This window comes from Loxodonta africana, chromosome 17 (genome assembly GCF_030014295.1).
Source record: "Loxodonta africana isolate mLoxAfr1 chromosome 17, mLoxAfr1.hap2, whole genome shotgun sequence".
Taxonomy (NCBI): Eukaryota; Metazoa; Chordata; class Mammalia; order Proboscidea; family Elephantidae; genus Loxodonta; species Loxodonta africana.
In genome coordinates this window covers 36,032,069-36,048,597 of record NC_087358.1, presented here as the reverse complement: position 1 = coordinate 36,048,597, position 16,529 = coordinate 36,032,069, and the positions used below count along the sequence as shown (strand labels likewise).

Here is a 16,529-nt window from a genome sequence, read left to right as displayed (position 1 = left end):
CCAAAATCTAAATCTTTAATCTACAGTCTAACAATGCTTAGATAGGATTTTAGAAACTGTGTTATATTGCCAATATTTCCATTTATAAATCTGATGCTTAATTTCTCCCAGAAATCCTTTGTTGTTGTTAGGTGCCCTCAAGTCGGCTCCAACTCATAGGGACCCTATGTACAACAGACTGAAACACTGCTTGGTCTTCTGCTATCCTCACAATCATTGCTATGTTTGAGCTCATTGTTGCAGCCACTGTTTCAATCCATCTCATTGAGGATCTTCCTCTTTTTCACTGACCCTCTACTTTACCAAATATGACATCCTACTCTAGGGACTGGTCTGTTCTGATAACATGTCCAAAGTACATGAGATAAAGTCTCATTATTCTGACTTCTATGGAGCATTCCGGTGGTACTTCTTCCAAGACAGATTTCGTTCATTCTTCTGGCAGTCCATGGCATATTCAATATTCTTCACCAGCATCATAATTCAAAGGCATCGATTCTTCTTTGGTCTTCCTTATTCATTGTCCAGCTTTTGCATGCACACGAGGCCACTGAAAACACCATGGCTTGGGTCAGGCATACTTTAGTCCTCAAAGTGACATCTTTGCTTTTTAACATTTTAAAGAGATCTTTGGCAACCGATTTGCCCAGTGAAATATGTCCTTTGATTTCTTGACTGCTACTTCCATGGGAGTTGATTATGCACCCAAGTAAAATGAAATCCTTGATAACGTCAATATTTTCTACACTTATCATGATGTTACTTCTTGGTGAAGGTGTGGGGATTTTTGCTTTCTTTATGTTGAGATGTAATCCATACTGAAGGCTGTAGCCCTTGATCTTCATTACATCAGTAAGTGCTTCAAGTTCTCTACATTTTTAGCAAGCAAGGTCATGTCATCTGCACACGACAGGTTGTTACTAAGCCTTCCTCCGATCCTGATGCTTCTTTCTTCTTCATATAGTCCAGCTTATTTTTTCAGCATACAGATTGAATAAGTATGATGAAAGGATACAACCCTGATGCACACCTTTCCTGATTTTAATCCACACAGTATCCTCTTGTTCTGTTTGAAGGGCTACCTATTAGTCTACGTACAGGCTCCTCATGAGCACAATTAAGTGTTCTGGAATTCCCATTCTTTGCAATGTTATCCATAATTTATTATGATCCACACAGCCGGATGCCTTTGCAAAGTCAATAAAACACAGGTCAACGTCTTTCTGGTGTTCTCTGCTTTCAGCCAGGATCCATCTGACATTAGCGATGATATTCCTGGTTCCACGTTCTCTTCTGAATCTGGCTTGAATTTCTGGCAGTTCCCTGTCAATGTATTGCTGCAACCATTTTAAAATAATCTCCAGGAAAATTTTTCTTGTGTGTGACATTAATGACCTTGTTTGATAATTTCCACATTCAGTTGACTCACTTTTCTTTGCAATAGGCACAAATGCCAAAATCTCACAGAGGCTGTCTGTGTGTATGTCTTCCACGTCATGCTTGAACCTCTCACAATACCTCGCCCAGTGACTCCCTGGGTGCAGTGTAATGAATCGCTTCATGTGGCTCTTTTTGTCATGATCTTGTAACTTCTACCCAAGTGATTGAAAGGGACTATGCTAATAAGGTATACGGAACTGTAATGAGGGGATTAGTTAGTTTTGCCATTCTGTTTGGCTTAAAATGAGCCATTCCAGAGGCACAAAAGAGAAGATTTCACCACTGCCAAAGAAGAAGAGCCAAGAACAGAGCACATCCTTTGGACCCAGGATTCCTGTGCTGAGATGCTCTTGGAACCAGGAGGCCAATAGAGAGAAAGAGAGAGACATACAGAGACAGAGAGAGTGGTGGCACTGAAGACAGTGAGAAGAGGTGGCCGAGAAGTGGTAGCAGAGAAACAGTGGCAGGAGAGATCAGTAGGAGAGACCAGCAGGAGATAGTGCAGTGGGTTTCCTGGCCCATGTAGCAAGACAGCTGAGTGTCTTTGAGTCAAGTCTTACTGATTGATTGGGGTGGCTCTGAGTACTTATTGGCAGAGGCAAAAGAACTTTGTAACACTTGCCAGAGCAGGGCAGAGGCCGAGGAGCCAGAGAGGGGTGTGTCTGTAGGCACGGCTGGGAAGAGGCTGTCCCGATGGAAGAACTGTATCTTGAGTGTTCCTAAACCTGAATTGTAATCTGTTATTTCCCTTATAAACCCCATAATCATGAGTATTGTCTGTGAGTTCTGTGTGGCCACTGCAACGAATTATTGAACCCTCAGAGAAGTACAGGTTTCCATGGGAGGGATGGTTGATGTCAGAATCGGTAAAGGTGGTGGAGAGAGGAGGCATGTCTGACCTCTGCCTCATAGGAATCAGCCATGGGCTGTTCATCTTTATTTTCCCTCCCCCTTGTGAAGTTAGAGGAAGTCAGATGCCTCTCCCACACCATTTTTACACTGGGTGTTTATGGTAGACTGATAATGACCTCTAAATATATGACCACTTTCTAATTAACAGAATCTAAGGATGCAACGTTATATGGAAAAAAAAGTACTTTCAGTTGTGCTTAAGTTAAAGATATTATATGGGTTTACCCGCTAGGTCCTAAACACAATCATAAATGTCCTTATAAGAGATAGGCATAGGGAAGTTTCACACACATGCACACACGTGCACACACGGACTGAAGAGAAGAAAGCAATGGAAAAATGGAAGCAGTTTGGAATGATGCCGCCACATGACAAGGAATGCTGGCAGCCATCAGAAGCTGGACAAGGCAAGGAACAAATTCTCCCTAGAAGACTCTGGAGGGAGTGTGACCCTGCCAACACCTTGATTTCAGCCCAGGTATTCTGATTTTGGCCTCCACAACTGTGAGAGAATACATTACTGTTGTTTAAGACACCAAGTTTGTGGTAATTTGCCACAGCAACCACAGGAAACTACTACTGTTCACAAGTTTTAAAAGTAAGTAAATTACAACATGAAAGCTAGTATTTACAGTTATCATTATATGCCCTGAAGTCAGTGCCAACTCAGAGTGACCCTATAGGACAGAGTAAAACTGCCCCATGGGGTTTCCTAGGCTGTAGTCTTTACAGAAGCAGATTGCCAGGTCCTTTCTCTCTTGAAGTGGCTGATGGGTTTGAACCGCTGTTCTTTCAATTAGCAGCCTAGTGCTTAATCATTGAGCCACCAGGTTTCCTTAGTATTTATATTAGCCTTCCAAAAAAGGAAAAAGAATGCATATTACTTTATTTTTCTCTTCAAGAAAAATATAAAGGTGATCACATGTTAAATACTTACAGATTCAATGTACTACCTAAAAATGCCCAGGAATTAAGCCTCATATATATTCCCTATATATAAATGTATGAAAACACCTACATAGACATACCACACAAACATAAGTGGTTTCAATAGTTTATACCTTATTTACTCTTTGAGTAAGGCATTTAGTAGATTGTTATGTTTTATTTATTAGTTAAGATGATCAATCCATTTTTGTCTGCTTCTTTACTTGTGCATTTTTGTTATGCTTACTTACAAGTTTCCCCATGGAATACAAAGCATTTGTTATAATAAAATTCTGAACATACAGCACACAGTTCCAAAATATGAATTCCCTCCTGAGAAGTTGAAGTATTTAATGCATTTTTAATATTATAAAGTCTGCTATTACAAAAAGAGGTAGTTCAGATGTTGTTCCTGGTTAGTAATATTTAACAGAAAAATAAACATACCCTATGAAAATATGTTTTGAATTATAAATCCACATGAGAGTATTTCCCTTTAATCTTTTCTAAGACAAGCATGTTTCAATGCGATTAACTCTTGATTAATATTGCCCTCCACCAGTATATTTCCCAAAATGATAAATTACAAGTTATAAGTACTCATAAATGCATCTGTGTGTCTACAGAGGAGCCCTGGTGGCACAGTGGTTAAAGCATTCAGCTGCTAAGCAAAAAGGTTGGCTCTTCAAACCCACCAGCCACTCCATGGGAGAAAGATGTGGCGGTCTGTTTGTGTTAAGATTTACCGCCTTGGAAACCCTATGAGGCAGTTCTACTCTCTCCTAAAGGGTCACTATGAGTTGGAATCGACTCAACGGCAGTGGTTTGATTTGGAGTGTAGACAATTGCTTTCTTTACCCTGAACGTATATTGGTTATAGGTCTATCAGGTCACAGTGAGAGAAAAGACATGTCCAAGAAGTATGGTTATGTTCCAAAGTATAAATCATTCATTTATTTGGTCTGAGTGTATTTAAAAAAAAAAATATGGATATATTGATTAACTTTTCTTTTAATGTTAAATGCTAATACTTTAGACTCATATAATTACTCTTGTAATACATATATAAAATTTGTATTTTGAAGCCAGTCTTTCTGTTCTAATCATAAAATCAGGAAGCTGGCCAAATTCTCTATTCAAATTGTACTCCTGGCACAAGAGGTGAATATTCTGGATTCCTAAATAACCCTTTCCCTAATTGTAAAATAGACATGAGCCTATAAAAAGTATGAATGTTATTGGAACTCTGTTGCTAGGATGAATTTATTCCAGACTGGTATTTATTATTAAAAATGATTTATGACAAGTGCTCAGTCCAAATAAATATAGTACGCTCTGCAGGAGGTATTGGTTTGAGCCTCTACAAAGAACCTTCTTTCTTTCATTAACTTCAGCTTCTAGTTGCTATAGCATCTGGTGACAGCCATAAATTTTGGGAATTATCACCATCTGCCCACGCCCCTTTCTAAGGTTACACACAAGCATACGCAAGCAACAACCAAAACAAAAAAGAATTAAAACATCATAAGCAGCCTCGATTTTTTTTTTTTTTAATTACAGACACCTATGTACATAATATTATTAGGGCTGATAGAATGTAAAAACTATTAAAATATAAAAATAGTAGTATTTTCTTTCAGAAAAGGAGACTTATAGGAAAGAATATATTTAACTCCAATGTTTAGTTGTTAAAAAGTAAGGATTAGGGAATGGTTAGAAACAAATTGCTGAATTTTACACACTTTTTAAAATTAATAAATTTTCTTTTTCAGTCCAATTTAGGCTAATTGGAAGGCAAATTTGCATCTTTTTCTGCTTTTCAAATACTACTATTCTAAGCACAGAAGTACAAGCAACATTTATAGGTAGACCACAACTTCAATCTTGGAAGAGACTAGATTTTGGTTTTTGTTTGTTTCTATTTGTTTTTCGAAGTTAATATATTTGTTTGTTTTGATTTATTTTTACTTATTTTAGAAATATGATTTCCAAATCTTTTAAAGGTACTGGTAATAACTACACCCACTCCTCACTTATTGATATGCTTATGTTCCATAGATCAGGTCGTTATGTGAAAATTGGTGTTATGTGAAAATAGAGAATGACAACATCAGATCACAAATGGAAAATGTCCACATCATTGCACAACTGCCAAATTACATTGTCATCCCCCAAAATATGTGTCAACTTGGTTAGGCCATGATTCCCAGTATTGTGCAGTTGTCCTCCATTTTCTGATTGTAATTTTATGTTAAAGAGGATTGGGTGGGATTGTAACACCCTTACCCAAGTCACATTCCTGATTCAGTGTAAAAGGAGTTTCCCTGGGGTGTGGCCTACACCATGTTTTATCTCTCAAGAGATAAAAAGGAAAGGGAAGCAAGCAGAGAAGAGGGACCTCAAACCACCAAGAAAGCAGTGGTGGGAGCAGAGCACAACCTTTGGACCCAGGGTCCCTGCATGGAGAAGCTCCTAGTTTGGGGGAAGATTGATGAGAAGACTGACAGAGACAGAAAGCTTTCCTCTGGAGCTGATGCCCTCAATTTGGACTTTAGCCTACTTTACTGTGAAGAAATAAATTTCTCTTTGTTAAAGCCATCCACTTGTGTTACTTCTATTATAGCAGCACTAGGTGACTAAGACACACATCATTACATAACTGCCAAATTACATCATTATGTAACTGCCAAGCCACTGAGAATCATGTCCCAGCCAAGCTGATGCATTAACTTTAACATAACTAGCCTGGTGCTTCAGCATTCGTTACTGCCAGATGTGCATCATCAATGCACAAAATAGAAGATTTTTTACCATTGTCGTGAATGTGAAATGTCAAATAACAAGATAGTCGGTAAGTGAGGAGAAGGTGTGTAGACTGTTAAGTCCAAATTAAAATAATAAAATCTAAACTCACAGGTAAAAAATAGTAGAGATGTTATCAAAGTAGTTACCCACAATATTGATATATAAATAACACACTTCACTCTCTTCACTTTGGGAAGAAAAAAGTGTCTTTCTTTTTTTTTTTTTTAAGTAGACAATAGAAATAAACTTCCAGTATATAAAAGTCTACATATTCATATTGAAACAACTTCTCCCAGTACACTAAGTACTCCCTGAGAGAAAGCTGTTACACTCCTTGGAGAGCTATAAGATTTCTTTAAGACCATTAGATTTCTAGTTAATGTTACTTTTGAAATAGGAAATAACATGTTCTCCAGTGGATGTGGATATTACTCAGTATTCCCGGAAATCTAAACTTCTTGATCTGGAGGGACTTTATGTAAAAATAAATCATATTGAACACATTAAGATAAGACCACTCATGTGCCACTGTCAAACTCTTGGCAACCTCAAATCTTTGGACTAATGTTTAAAAGTTGAAATTAAATGAAATGGGCAATAGTAATTCACACTTCCCACCTAAACCCCTTTACAAGAATTTATAGAGCACTGAACTGTCCATGACCCACTTGCCAATGCATTCAACTCTCCTGATGAACCACCACGTCCTCACCTTTCTCTAGAACATGATTGCTTAATGTCTTTTTCAACATACTGCTTAATTAGCTTGACAGAAGTCCTGGTTTCTGAGTTCACCACACGTCAGAAAGGACAAATGTAAAAAAAGAGTGTTTGAGAAGAAGGGTATAGCAACTGAAATACATATACAGTAAATCCTACTTCATACATGAGTGTCCATTACAATGAGACAAGTGCAAATTACCTTCAGTGTCTCTGTTCAACAAGCCAGGAAAATGTGCAATTATATTTTAGAAAGTGGTTCATCAAAAATAACATATTTGTATTTTTGTTTTGGCATATAAACTTTAGATATCTGAGAACTTTGCTTACCCTAAAGTTATGTAATAATGTTAATTATTATGGCATCGCATTATTTCATCACTACTGTGGTAATGAAATATTTATTGTCTTCATCTTAAAAGATTAAATGTGGGCAGATAATTTGGAATCAGATCTTCCCTATTTTAATATTGATAAAATCTAGAATATTTTTCCCCATAAGATTACTGTGATTAATAACATTTGGGAGCCAACACAAATTTACCAAATATGGAATAATGACTGCTAAAACGATCATGTTTTCAAATCTCTGAAACATAATTCATTGAGAAGAGGTTAACTGAGTCAAAGACTCAGGTCTTTCCTCTAGCACATTCAAGTCTTTTAACCATGAAACATACCAAAAAAAAATAAATAAATAATAAGATTATACTTCTATCTAGCCTATGTAGTATATTAGCAAAATATAAATTGTAAAAGCTTTGAAAATATTACCTATTTCTTTTCCAATCCCCAAATTTGGGATTAGAATTTCAGGAAATAGGATTAATTACTGATCTGAAAAACATGAATAAATAAAATATAGAAATGATGATAGCGATCCCACTATTGGGTACCTTTTGGCCTTTGAATTCATTTTTCCACATCTCAATTTTACATCAGCCAAGTCAGCATAAAAAACAAATCTCCATTGAAATTTAAATTGTTTACTATTAAGAACTTTTGGTGTCTGACTGGAAAAAAATTAATTAAATATATAAAGTGAGCAAATAGTTTCAAATTCAACTCAATTTCTGTTTGATAAATGTCCACAAGACAGAAGAAACTATTCAGATGCTTCCAAGGAAATAAAGATGAATTAGAAACAGTCCTTGCCTTCAAGGAGTATTTAACCAAATATGGATTGTGAAATCAGGTTACCCAAGATCATATTAGAGCACAGAGAAAGATGGGTGTTATAAAAGAAAAAGAAAACATTGATATTTGATTTCAGAAGGGAATAAATAAATAAAGACTCTTCCCATCTTGCCAAATTATTATCTATCCTGTATCTGTTAAGTGACATGACAAATGTGTTTATGTGTCTATCTCCACAGCAAACATGAGTGCAAAGATTATATATATATGATATTGTATATGTAAGGAAGATACTTAATTATTCTTTTAATTTGTGCATGGATCTGGCTCAGTTTTCAACAGAACATGGAACCTAGGCAAATGTGTGTGTAAAGTAAATAAAAAAATTAATAAGCACATTCAGGTGGTAGAAAAATATTTTTACAAACAGTACATTATTAAAGTTGTTTATGGTTTAGAGCTTATATGGTCAAGGCTGTCTTTTTACTTATACATTTTCAATATTTCAGGAACTAAAAATCTTCCTAAAGGGTTTCTAATGGAAATTTATTCACATTATAGTCTGAGAAAAAATTAAGAGACATTTCCAAGTAGAGGTCTCCAATTTGACAGTTATTCTCTTTTGTTTGGATGCATTTCTATCTACTTCTATACATATTATGCAATGAGAGAAGTCCCTGGGTGATGCAGATGGTTAAGTGCTAGACTATTAACCAAAAAATTGGCAGTTCTAATCTACCCAATGGTTCCTCGGAAGAAAGGACTGGTGATCTAGTTCCTAAAGATCACAGCCATTGAAAACCCTATAGAGCACAGTTCTACTCTGATACACACAGGGTCTCTATGAGTCAGAATTGACTTGGTGTCAACTGTTTTTTGGTTGTTATTGTTGTTGTTTATGGAATAAGAGATACATTTAGAAAAAAGACCTGGATTTGAATAACCACTAACAGGTACCAGCTGATTGACCTTGAGAAAGTCATATACTCTCTCTGAGCATCCATTTCTTAAAAGCAAAACAAGGATAGTAGTTTACTATTTGATATTGTTGAGAAGATTAATTGAAATAACTCCTAGCCCTATGCTCAATTTAACTTCTTTCATTTTATTTTAAATAAAGGATAGTGGTGATTATAATGTGGTTTTGCTATTAATTGTCTTATTTTGCACAAAATATAACTGATGTATGTAGATAACTACATAAGCATTAGTATATATAAAAGCTATGAGATTGGCTGATTTTTAATATTTTTTGGTTTAAATAAGTTACACTCTTACCTGTTGGAGGGATTATTCCAGGAGACATGAGGCCGGGAACAGAATGTGGCATGATATGAGAGTTCTCAGGGGAGGTGACACTTTGAGTCCTCTTAGGAGGTCTTCCAGGTCTAGAACTGAAACAAACAAACAAAAAATTTTTACAATTAAGCTGTTGTCTTACACATCATTTCAAAGTTGTTTCAAGTGGTAACATGGACTGTAAATAAATTTGTTTCAAGGACGGTTGCGTTTGCAGTTAGATGTAATAGACTTCCATCACTAATTAGATTACAGGCTGAATTCATTTTCCTCATTGAAGATCAGCCACTCCTGATGCATAATTCATAGCCTGCACCTCGTTACCTGCTTCTTCATATTAATATCTATACACAGTTTGAATTGCCTCGTTTGCATATGCTAAAGTTCTGCATGCAGCCTTCAGCACGAAAATTATGCACTAACTTGTAATAATTATTACAGTCAGCCTGCTATTGATTTATGAGACTTTTAAAAACCAAATATGTGTAGTACTTGTAATGAATGATATTTTAAGGTTCTTCAGGAAATTAAAAGGCAATGGCTGCCTAAGGAAATGTTCTGCTTGTTTGATTTAATACTACAGTTAGCTGGGAGGTGGAATGAAAGAGTGATTCAGACCTATAGCACATTTTTCGATGATATGTTTTATTACTTCGCACTGCTAGCCTGATATCTAGATGATAAATGACAATACATATCTAATGTGTGAAAAGGTCTTGCAATTTCTTTATTTTTTGTCATTTAAAAGATAAGTCAAGTTACCATTTAACCCTTATTTTAGTTAAGTGAACAGTCTCACTAGGTTGCCTTACTCTTACTATACTAAAATAAATTGAAAAGATTTAGGATTATTTGTAGGACATCTTCGAGAACGTGGCGGTATAGCAACTTAAATCTGCCTTTAAGATAAATAAAAATACCTTGTGTTTTAGCAGTATTTGTCCTTTACATGCCTATTGCACAAGATTATTATTATTATTAATAAAAGCAGAAGGTAAAGGGGAGGCAAGTATTCACTATACTTGCATGAGAATGACATCAAGAATATCATATGAGCAAGTCACGAATCAACATTCTTAGTATTATGTTTTCACTTTCTGTCTGTATATCATGAATGTAATTTCTGAAATGCTGTTCCATCAAGTATCTGCTTACCAAAAACCAAAACCAAACCTCTTGCCATCAAGTCTATTCCAACTCACAGCAACCCTACAGGACAGAGTAGAACTGCCCCACAGAGTTTCCAAGGAGCACCTGGAGGATTTGAACTGCCGACCATTTGGTTAGCAGCTGTAGCTCTTAACCACTATGCAACCACGGCTTCCAGCATCTGCTCATATGTGCCAAATGGTTAAGTGCTGAAAGGTTAATCATTCAAATCCGCCCAGAGTTATCTCGGAAGTAAGGCCTGGTGATCTGATTCCAAAAGGTCACAGCCTTGAAAACCCTACTGAGCATTTCTACCCTGCGTGCATGGGGTCACCATGAGTCTGGAATTGACCGGACAGCAACTAACAACAACAAGAAACATTAGAAGATAATTCATAATGATGAGTTAGACTTAAAGAAGAAAAGAATGGAAGAAAAATGCATGCCAGTTAGAAGGAGAAAAAGGTTTGGTGGTGTGAAAATGTATGGAAATGCAAGGAGTAATCCACTGAAGCGAAACTAGTATGAAGAGAACAGAGATTGATATTCCTGCAGTCATTGCCTGGAGCCAGAATCCTGGAGGGCTTAGGACCTAGAGCAAGGAGGTAGGGTTTTGTGGGTTTTGCTTGTTTGTGTTTGCTTCTGTTTTTGCTAACCAATAGGGACACTATTCTCTCCTACTTATTGTTCTGAAGTATCTCCCTGGCTACTTCTTATTCATTCTTCCATATTACTTTCATGTTCTTTTGGCTTTTTAACTCCTATGATTTGCCTCGGGTCTATCAATAGCCCCCTCATAGTCCCCATTCTCCCTGAGTGATCCCCTGTATTGTTATCACTTAGATGGTAAGAACTAACAACTAAATATATTTCTAAAGCCCAAATTTCCCTCTGCGGATTCAGAAAGATATAAATGTACTAGACTCACGTCTACTAGAAATCTCTGCTTGGAAGGTCTAAACTATCTAAGATTTAGCTTCTCCAAATATGAACTCAGCACTTACCCCTTAAAACCTATTCCTCTTCCTTGGTTCAGAGAAATGGTACCTAACTGACTAAGCCAAAACTCCAGGACTCAGCTATGTCTTTTCCTTCTCTTGTATACTCAACTACCATTGCTCTGAGGATATATCTCCAATTCATTCTCCCCACTCCAAACTTCTGGATCAAGCCCTCATTTCTTGCTTGATTTACTTTACAGCTTTCCAAACTCTTCTATGCCATATCTCCAGCTATGTTCCACTCGAGTCTAGATGACTTTTCACACTGTATGTCCCACTCCAGAGTCTAGCCTCTAGATGACTCTCCACACTGATTCCAGAAGGATTTTTCTAAAATGCAAGTCTGATTATGTCTTCCATTTGCTTAAAGATATGAATGGCCCTCCATTACTTGCTCACTGCTTACTTTTCTAGTCTCATCAATTTATTCTTACATTCATTACTTACATTTGGCCGTAATAAATGTCTTAACAGCTTCCTGAGTTGCCTTGGTCTCCTATTACATTACTTTTATAGATGCTGCCTCCTTTGCCATCAAAGGCTTTGTCTATACCTCCCATCCTCATCTCCACTTTACCTGGCTAAACCTTAATAATCCTTCTTAATAATCGCTTCTCTAACAATTTTTCCATGAACTGTGATAGTCTGTGGTAAACAATTCTATTATAGCTCTTTCTGCACTAGATTTTAATAATCTGTTTATTTTTTCACTTCCAAGACTGTATAGCAGAAAATACATCAAATATGTCTTTGTGTCCTTAAAACCTAGCTTACTGCTTGGCTCACTACATGTTTTTAACTAAATGTTAAAACAATTTATGAAGTCATTTCCCCCAAATGATTCAAGAACCTTCTGTATCCATTCCAGTGATATCAAACCTACGTCTATCAAACCTTCTAGGAAATGAAAAGTAAAGCACAAAAAAAGCTTGGAACTCTGAGTCAGAAGGTAATTCTAAAAACACATCTGCAGACCAGAGAAAAAGAATGGAGGTATTGGAATATCTCAAGCAAGATACCATAGAGAAAGTAGGAAATGAAAACAAGGTTAATATTTGAAATTTTAGCACTTTAATTTGTTTTGCTTTTAAAGAAAATGAGATGGTTCAAGAGCAGTTTATTATTCAGGCCACAGGAGCTGTCCTCACCACCCTCACTCAGGACTTAAGAGCTAGGCCACTAAATAGGAGCTTTTTACTTCAAGCTGTGATTTGAATAGACCCAGTGGGCTCCTCTCACTCCAGACATCTCCTGCCCATCTATCATATTACCTCAAATTCCACCAATAGAGATTTATTGCTTTCAGTCCTGAAACTTTAAGATCTTTTAAAGCCTTCCATTAAAATGCAAATACCCTTGCCAGGTAACACCCTAAAGCCATCAACTAACACCCTACTGGGGATTACTTTACAATTAGGTGTGAGCATAGTCTTGAAATATCTATGCAAAGAGTGGAGGGGATTGAGAGAAAAGATTTGGAAGGGCAAGTCAAAGTCAACGCATTTAACCTTTTACTAAAGAACAAGACTACTGAGAACCAATCCTTGGAGTTAGTCACAACTTCTTGGCTGAGGGGAAGTTGGAAGGTTTATTTATTTATTAACAAGACTTTTCCTCTGTCCCTTCAGTTAGGTCCCCTTACTGGCAAGCTCTGTATTTTACCCTTACTGCAGTCTTGATGACTAACTCCTAGAGGGTTTGAAGACTCTACAAAACAAAACCCTGTGCCGTTGAGTCTATTCCGACTCATAGCGACCCTATAAGACAGAGTAGAACTGCCCCACAGAGCTTCTGAGGAGCGCCTGGTAGATTTGAACTACCGACTCTTTGGTTAGCAGCCGTAGCACTTAACCACTATGCTACCTAAAAGTTTCCTAAAAGGGAAGATAATTGTAAAATACTTGAATATTTAAATTCCTAACAACAGAGATTTCAGGAACTTCCAAGGGAGCATGTAGAGTGTTGTAACCACCAAGGCAGGTTCTGTTGTCTTTACAGATCAGGCTTTATCAATTTACTAGAGGTGGACCTTGATGCGAGTCCTTGGGTGCCACAATCTGTTAAGTGCTTGACAGAGGTTGGAGGTTCAGACCCTCCCAGAGGCTCCTGGGAAGACAGGCCTGGTGATCTGCTTCTGAAAGGTCACAACCTTGAAAACCCTATGGAGTGCACACATGGGGTCGCCCTAAATTGGAATCAACTCCATGGCAGCTGGTTTGGTTTGGTTTTATGGTTGAACTTGGTCAGGTAAGCTAACTTCTCTGAGCATCTGATTAAAGCGGGATTATTTTGGGTTTTTTATAAAAGTAGCCCTGTATACCTTCTTTGAAATCAAATATCTTATAAAAGATTTTTAAAAAATTAACTGAAAAAAGTAAGTAAAACAATTAGCAAAAGCATATCATTTTATAATGATCAATTGCCTCAATAGTAGCTGTGTTCAAGCATCGTTATCTATAACAGTAACCCAACTCTACCCCAGGGGATCAGAGCAAGCTGAACACTCCTAGTTCTAATCAAAGCAGAAGGCCCCTCTAAATAAGTTATTGCCTTTACTAGCATAAATGAAATCACAATTTATGACTTTGTAATTGTTTTTGCCAGCTTTACACATTAGCCAGAAAACAGCCTTTAGCATTTTCAGCCATCTTCCCTAAAAAAGGACAGCAATCCACACTTAATACCCAAATACTTAGGAACCCACTCAGGCACACCATTTCCTCCAGCTGGATATAAAGACTGCGTTCCATACATATCACTGGGTGGTATTCTCTCTTTAATCAACATCACAAAATAAGTTGCATCCTAATTTCTGTCTCTCTCTCACAACTGCATAATGCTTACCAACTCTCCCCATTTATTGTGTTTAGTTGGGGCAAAATCAAAATCCAACTTAACAAAGGAAAACACAAGTGATATGAATTAACAAGAAGTTAAATGGATTCAATGTTGAAACGTTACAGAGAAGGTGCTTTACAGATTTTTCAATTTGCAATCTTCTCCATAGACATCATCTTCTGATAATCACTGCAGTAGTTCTTGAGAAATTAAGTTCAATTGTATTCCTCTAGGATTGGGGCAGAGAAACAATTAAAATCCAGAATGAGTCTGTGATGGCTGCAAATTTGGAAATGCGAAAGTAGCTGCCCAGTAGAGATTATGGTTCTAAATCCCGCCTGACTAGAGCAGTAAAGAAGGGTTCTATTCAATCATTCATTCATCCAAGAGAAAAAAGCCTAGCTCTGGACTAGAGAACAGAGTTGTAAGAGTAAAGGAAAAATTTCATTCTTTGAGAAGGGAAGAAAAATTAAGTAGTCTGTGGGGTAAGAGTGCAGCAGAAAAATACATGGTAGCAAGTGAGCCTTGAGATTAGGTTGGGGACACAAACAAGCATTTAGGGGTCAAAGTGCCTTGCTCAGTTAACCTATAAAATTTCATTTGCCATCTCTTATCTAGTTACCCCAGCAAAGGTCCAAATCTGTCCAAATCTACTTTTATATTCTGCATATTTTTTCTAGTAAATTGCTTCTCAGAAGAAAGCCAAGATATGAGAACTTCAAATATGTAAATATATAAAAATAAATACATATATGAATAAACTTATTTCTGATTCTGCAGGTACACTTGCTTAATAATTTAAAAAGCTACTTGAACATTATGTAATCATGAAATGTGATATTTATAAGGAGTCTCTGGTAATGCAGGGAAAGGCTTATGTTCTGAAATAAAAGTGAAAAAGCAAGGTACAAAACTGCAGCAGTGGACATAACAGCATATGAAGGATACAAAAATTAAAGTAAAGCAAGGAATAAATATATGTAGAAAAAACATGAGAAGGAAACATTAAAATTTTAAAGGTAATTATTGCTGGATTTAAAATATATATTTATATTTTAATTATTGCTGGATTAAAATACATAATTTTTGACATCTACAGATTTAAATTTCTGTTATAAGCATGCATTACGTTTAAAATACTAAAAAAAAAATAACTTTTAAGTGAATTTAACACTTCAATAATGTTGACTGTAATTTTCAAATTATTCATTGTGGACAAATCATGATCCTGGCTAAACTTTTTTATGAGTGCCTAAGATTTACTTCTATCCACAGTATTAATTGGGTATAACTGTTCTCTTAATCTTTCTTTGCTCTCCATTTCAGTACTAAAATATCTGTTAAAAAGCAGAAGGTCATATGTAAAAATGATATCCTTGTAAAAACTATATATATTAGATATGAATAGTAGGAATAATCACTGATAGCTCCCAGATTAAATCAACCCCAGGAAATATATCTACCGACACAAAAGAATTCAAAGAACCTCCTAACATTCATGTATGTATATTTCACCAAAAGAAGCAACTGATTTAGAATCCTTAGTTTATAAAGGGGTAGTTTTCTTTACAATTAACAAGTTGTTTGTACTTGTAACAAGTTAAAACACATTTGTAAAGAAAACTACCCATTTATAAATAAACTAAAAAAAAAATTTTTTTTTTTTTTTTTATGGAGGGTAATAAATCAGCTGATTCTTTTGGTGAAATATAGAGATACATACATAGATGTTTGAAAAACACATTTCAGTTTTCTGAAATGCAACAATCAAAATATCTGAGAAAGTGTATGACTGGCGTTATTTTCCCTTCACATGGAGTTTTCTTCTACATCTCATAAAACTTTGAAGGATATATTCCTTTTTTGAAGTAATGAAAAATGTGCATACTTGCTCAATCTCATGTCCCACATTTGATAGGGCTTTTTGTGTTCTCTTTGTAGCTGTGTGTCCTAGCCACGTATATTTTTCCATAAAATTATACTATGACCTAACTCATCAAAGAGAAGTTCTTTCTTTTACTGCCACCAAAATACACAGTTCCATAGGACAGACACTTTAAAAATGTCACTAGATGACACTTGGAGTGCACACTCAGATGACTTGCTCATGAGCACAAAATACAAAATCCCTCAGCTTTTTACAAGGCAGGTAATTCAGGATATTAACTAAATGAGTAAATACATGAATACACAAAATAAAAGTGTTCTGTGAAAGAAAATTTAAAAAAATAACTTTTATAAAAGATTCTGTAGTTGAAGAGACAATCTACAGAATGGGAGAAAACACTTGGGAACCAAGTA

General features: G+C 36.1%; 1 protein-coding gene across 2 annotated transcripts in view; it reads right to left on the bottom strand.

Annotated features, from left to right (window-relative positions):
• DACH1 (dachshund family transcription factor 1) overlaps nt 1–16,529 on the bottom strand; it is a 488,298-nt gene that overhangs the window by 280,009 nt on the left and 191,760 nt on the right. For both annotated transcript variants that reach the window (XM_064270052.1, XM_064270053.1), the window contains exon 2: nt 9,220–9,335. In XM_064270052.1, coding sequence (XP_064126122.1) covers nt 9,220–9,335 — 116 coding nt within the window. The remainder of the gene's footprint in view (nt 1–9,219; nt 9,336–16,529) is intronic.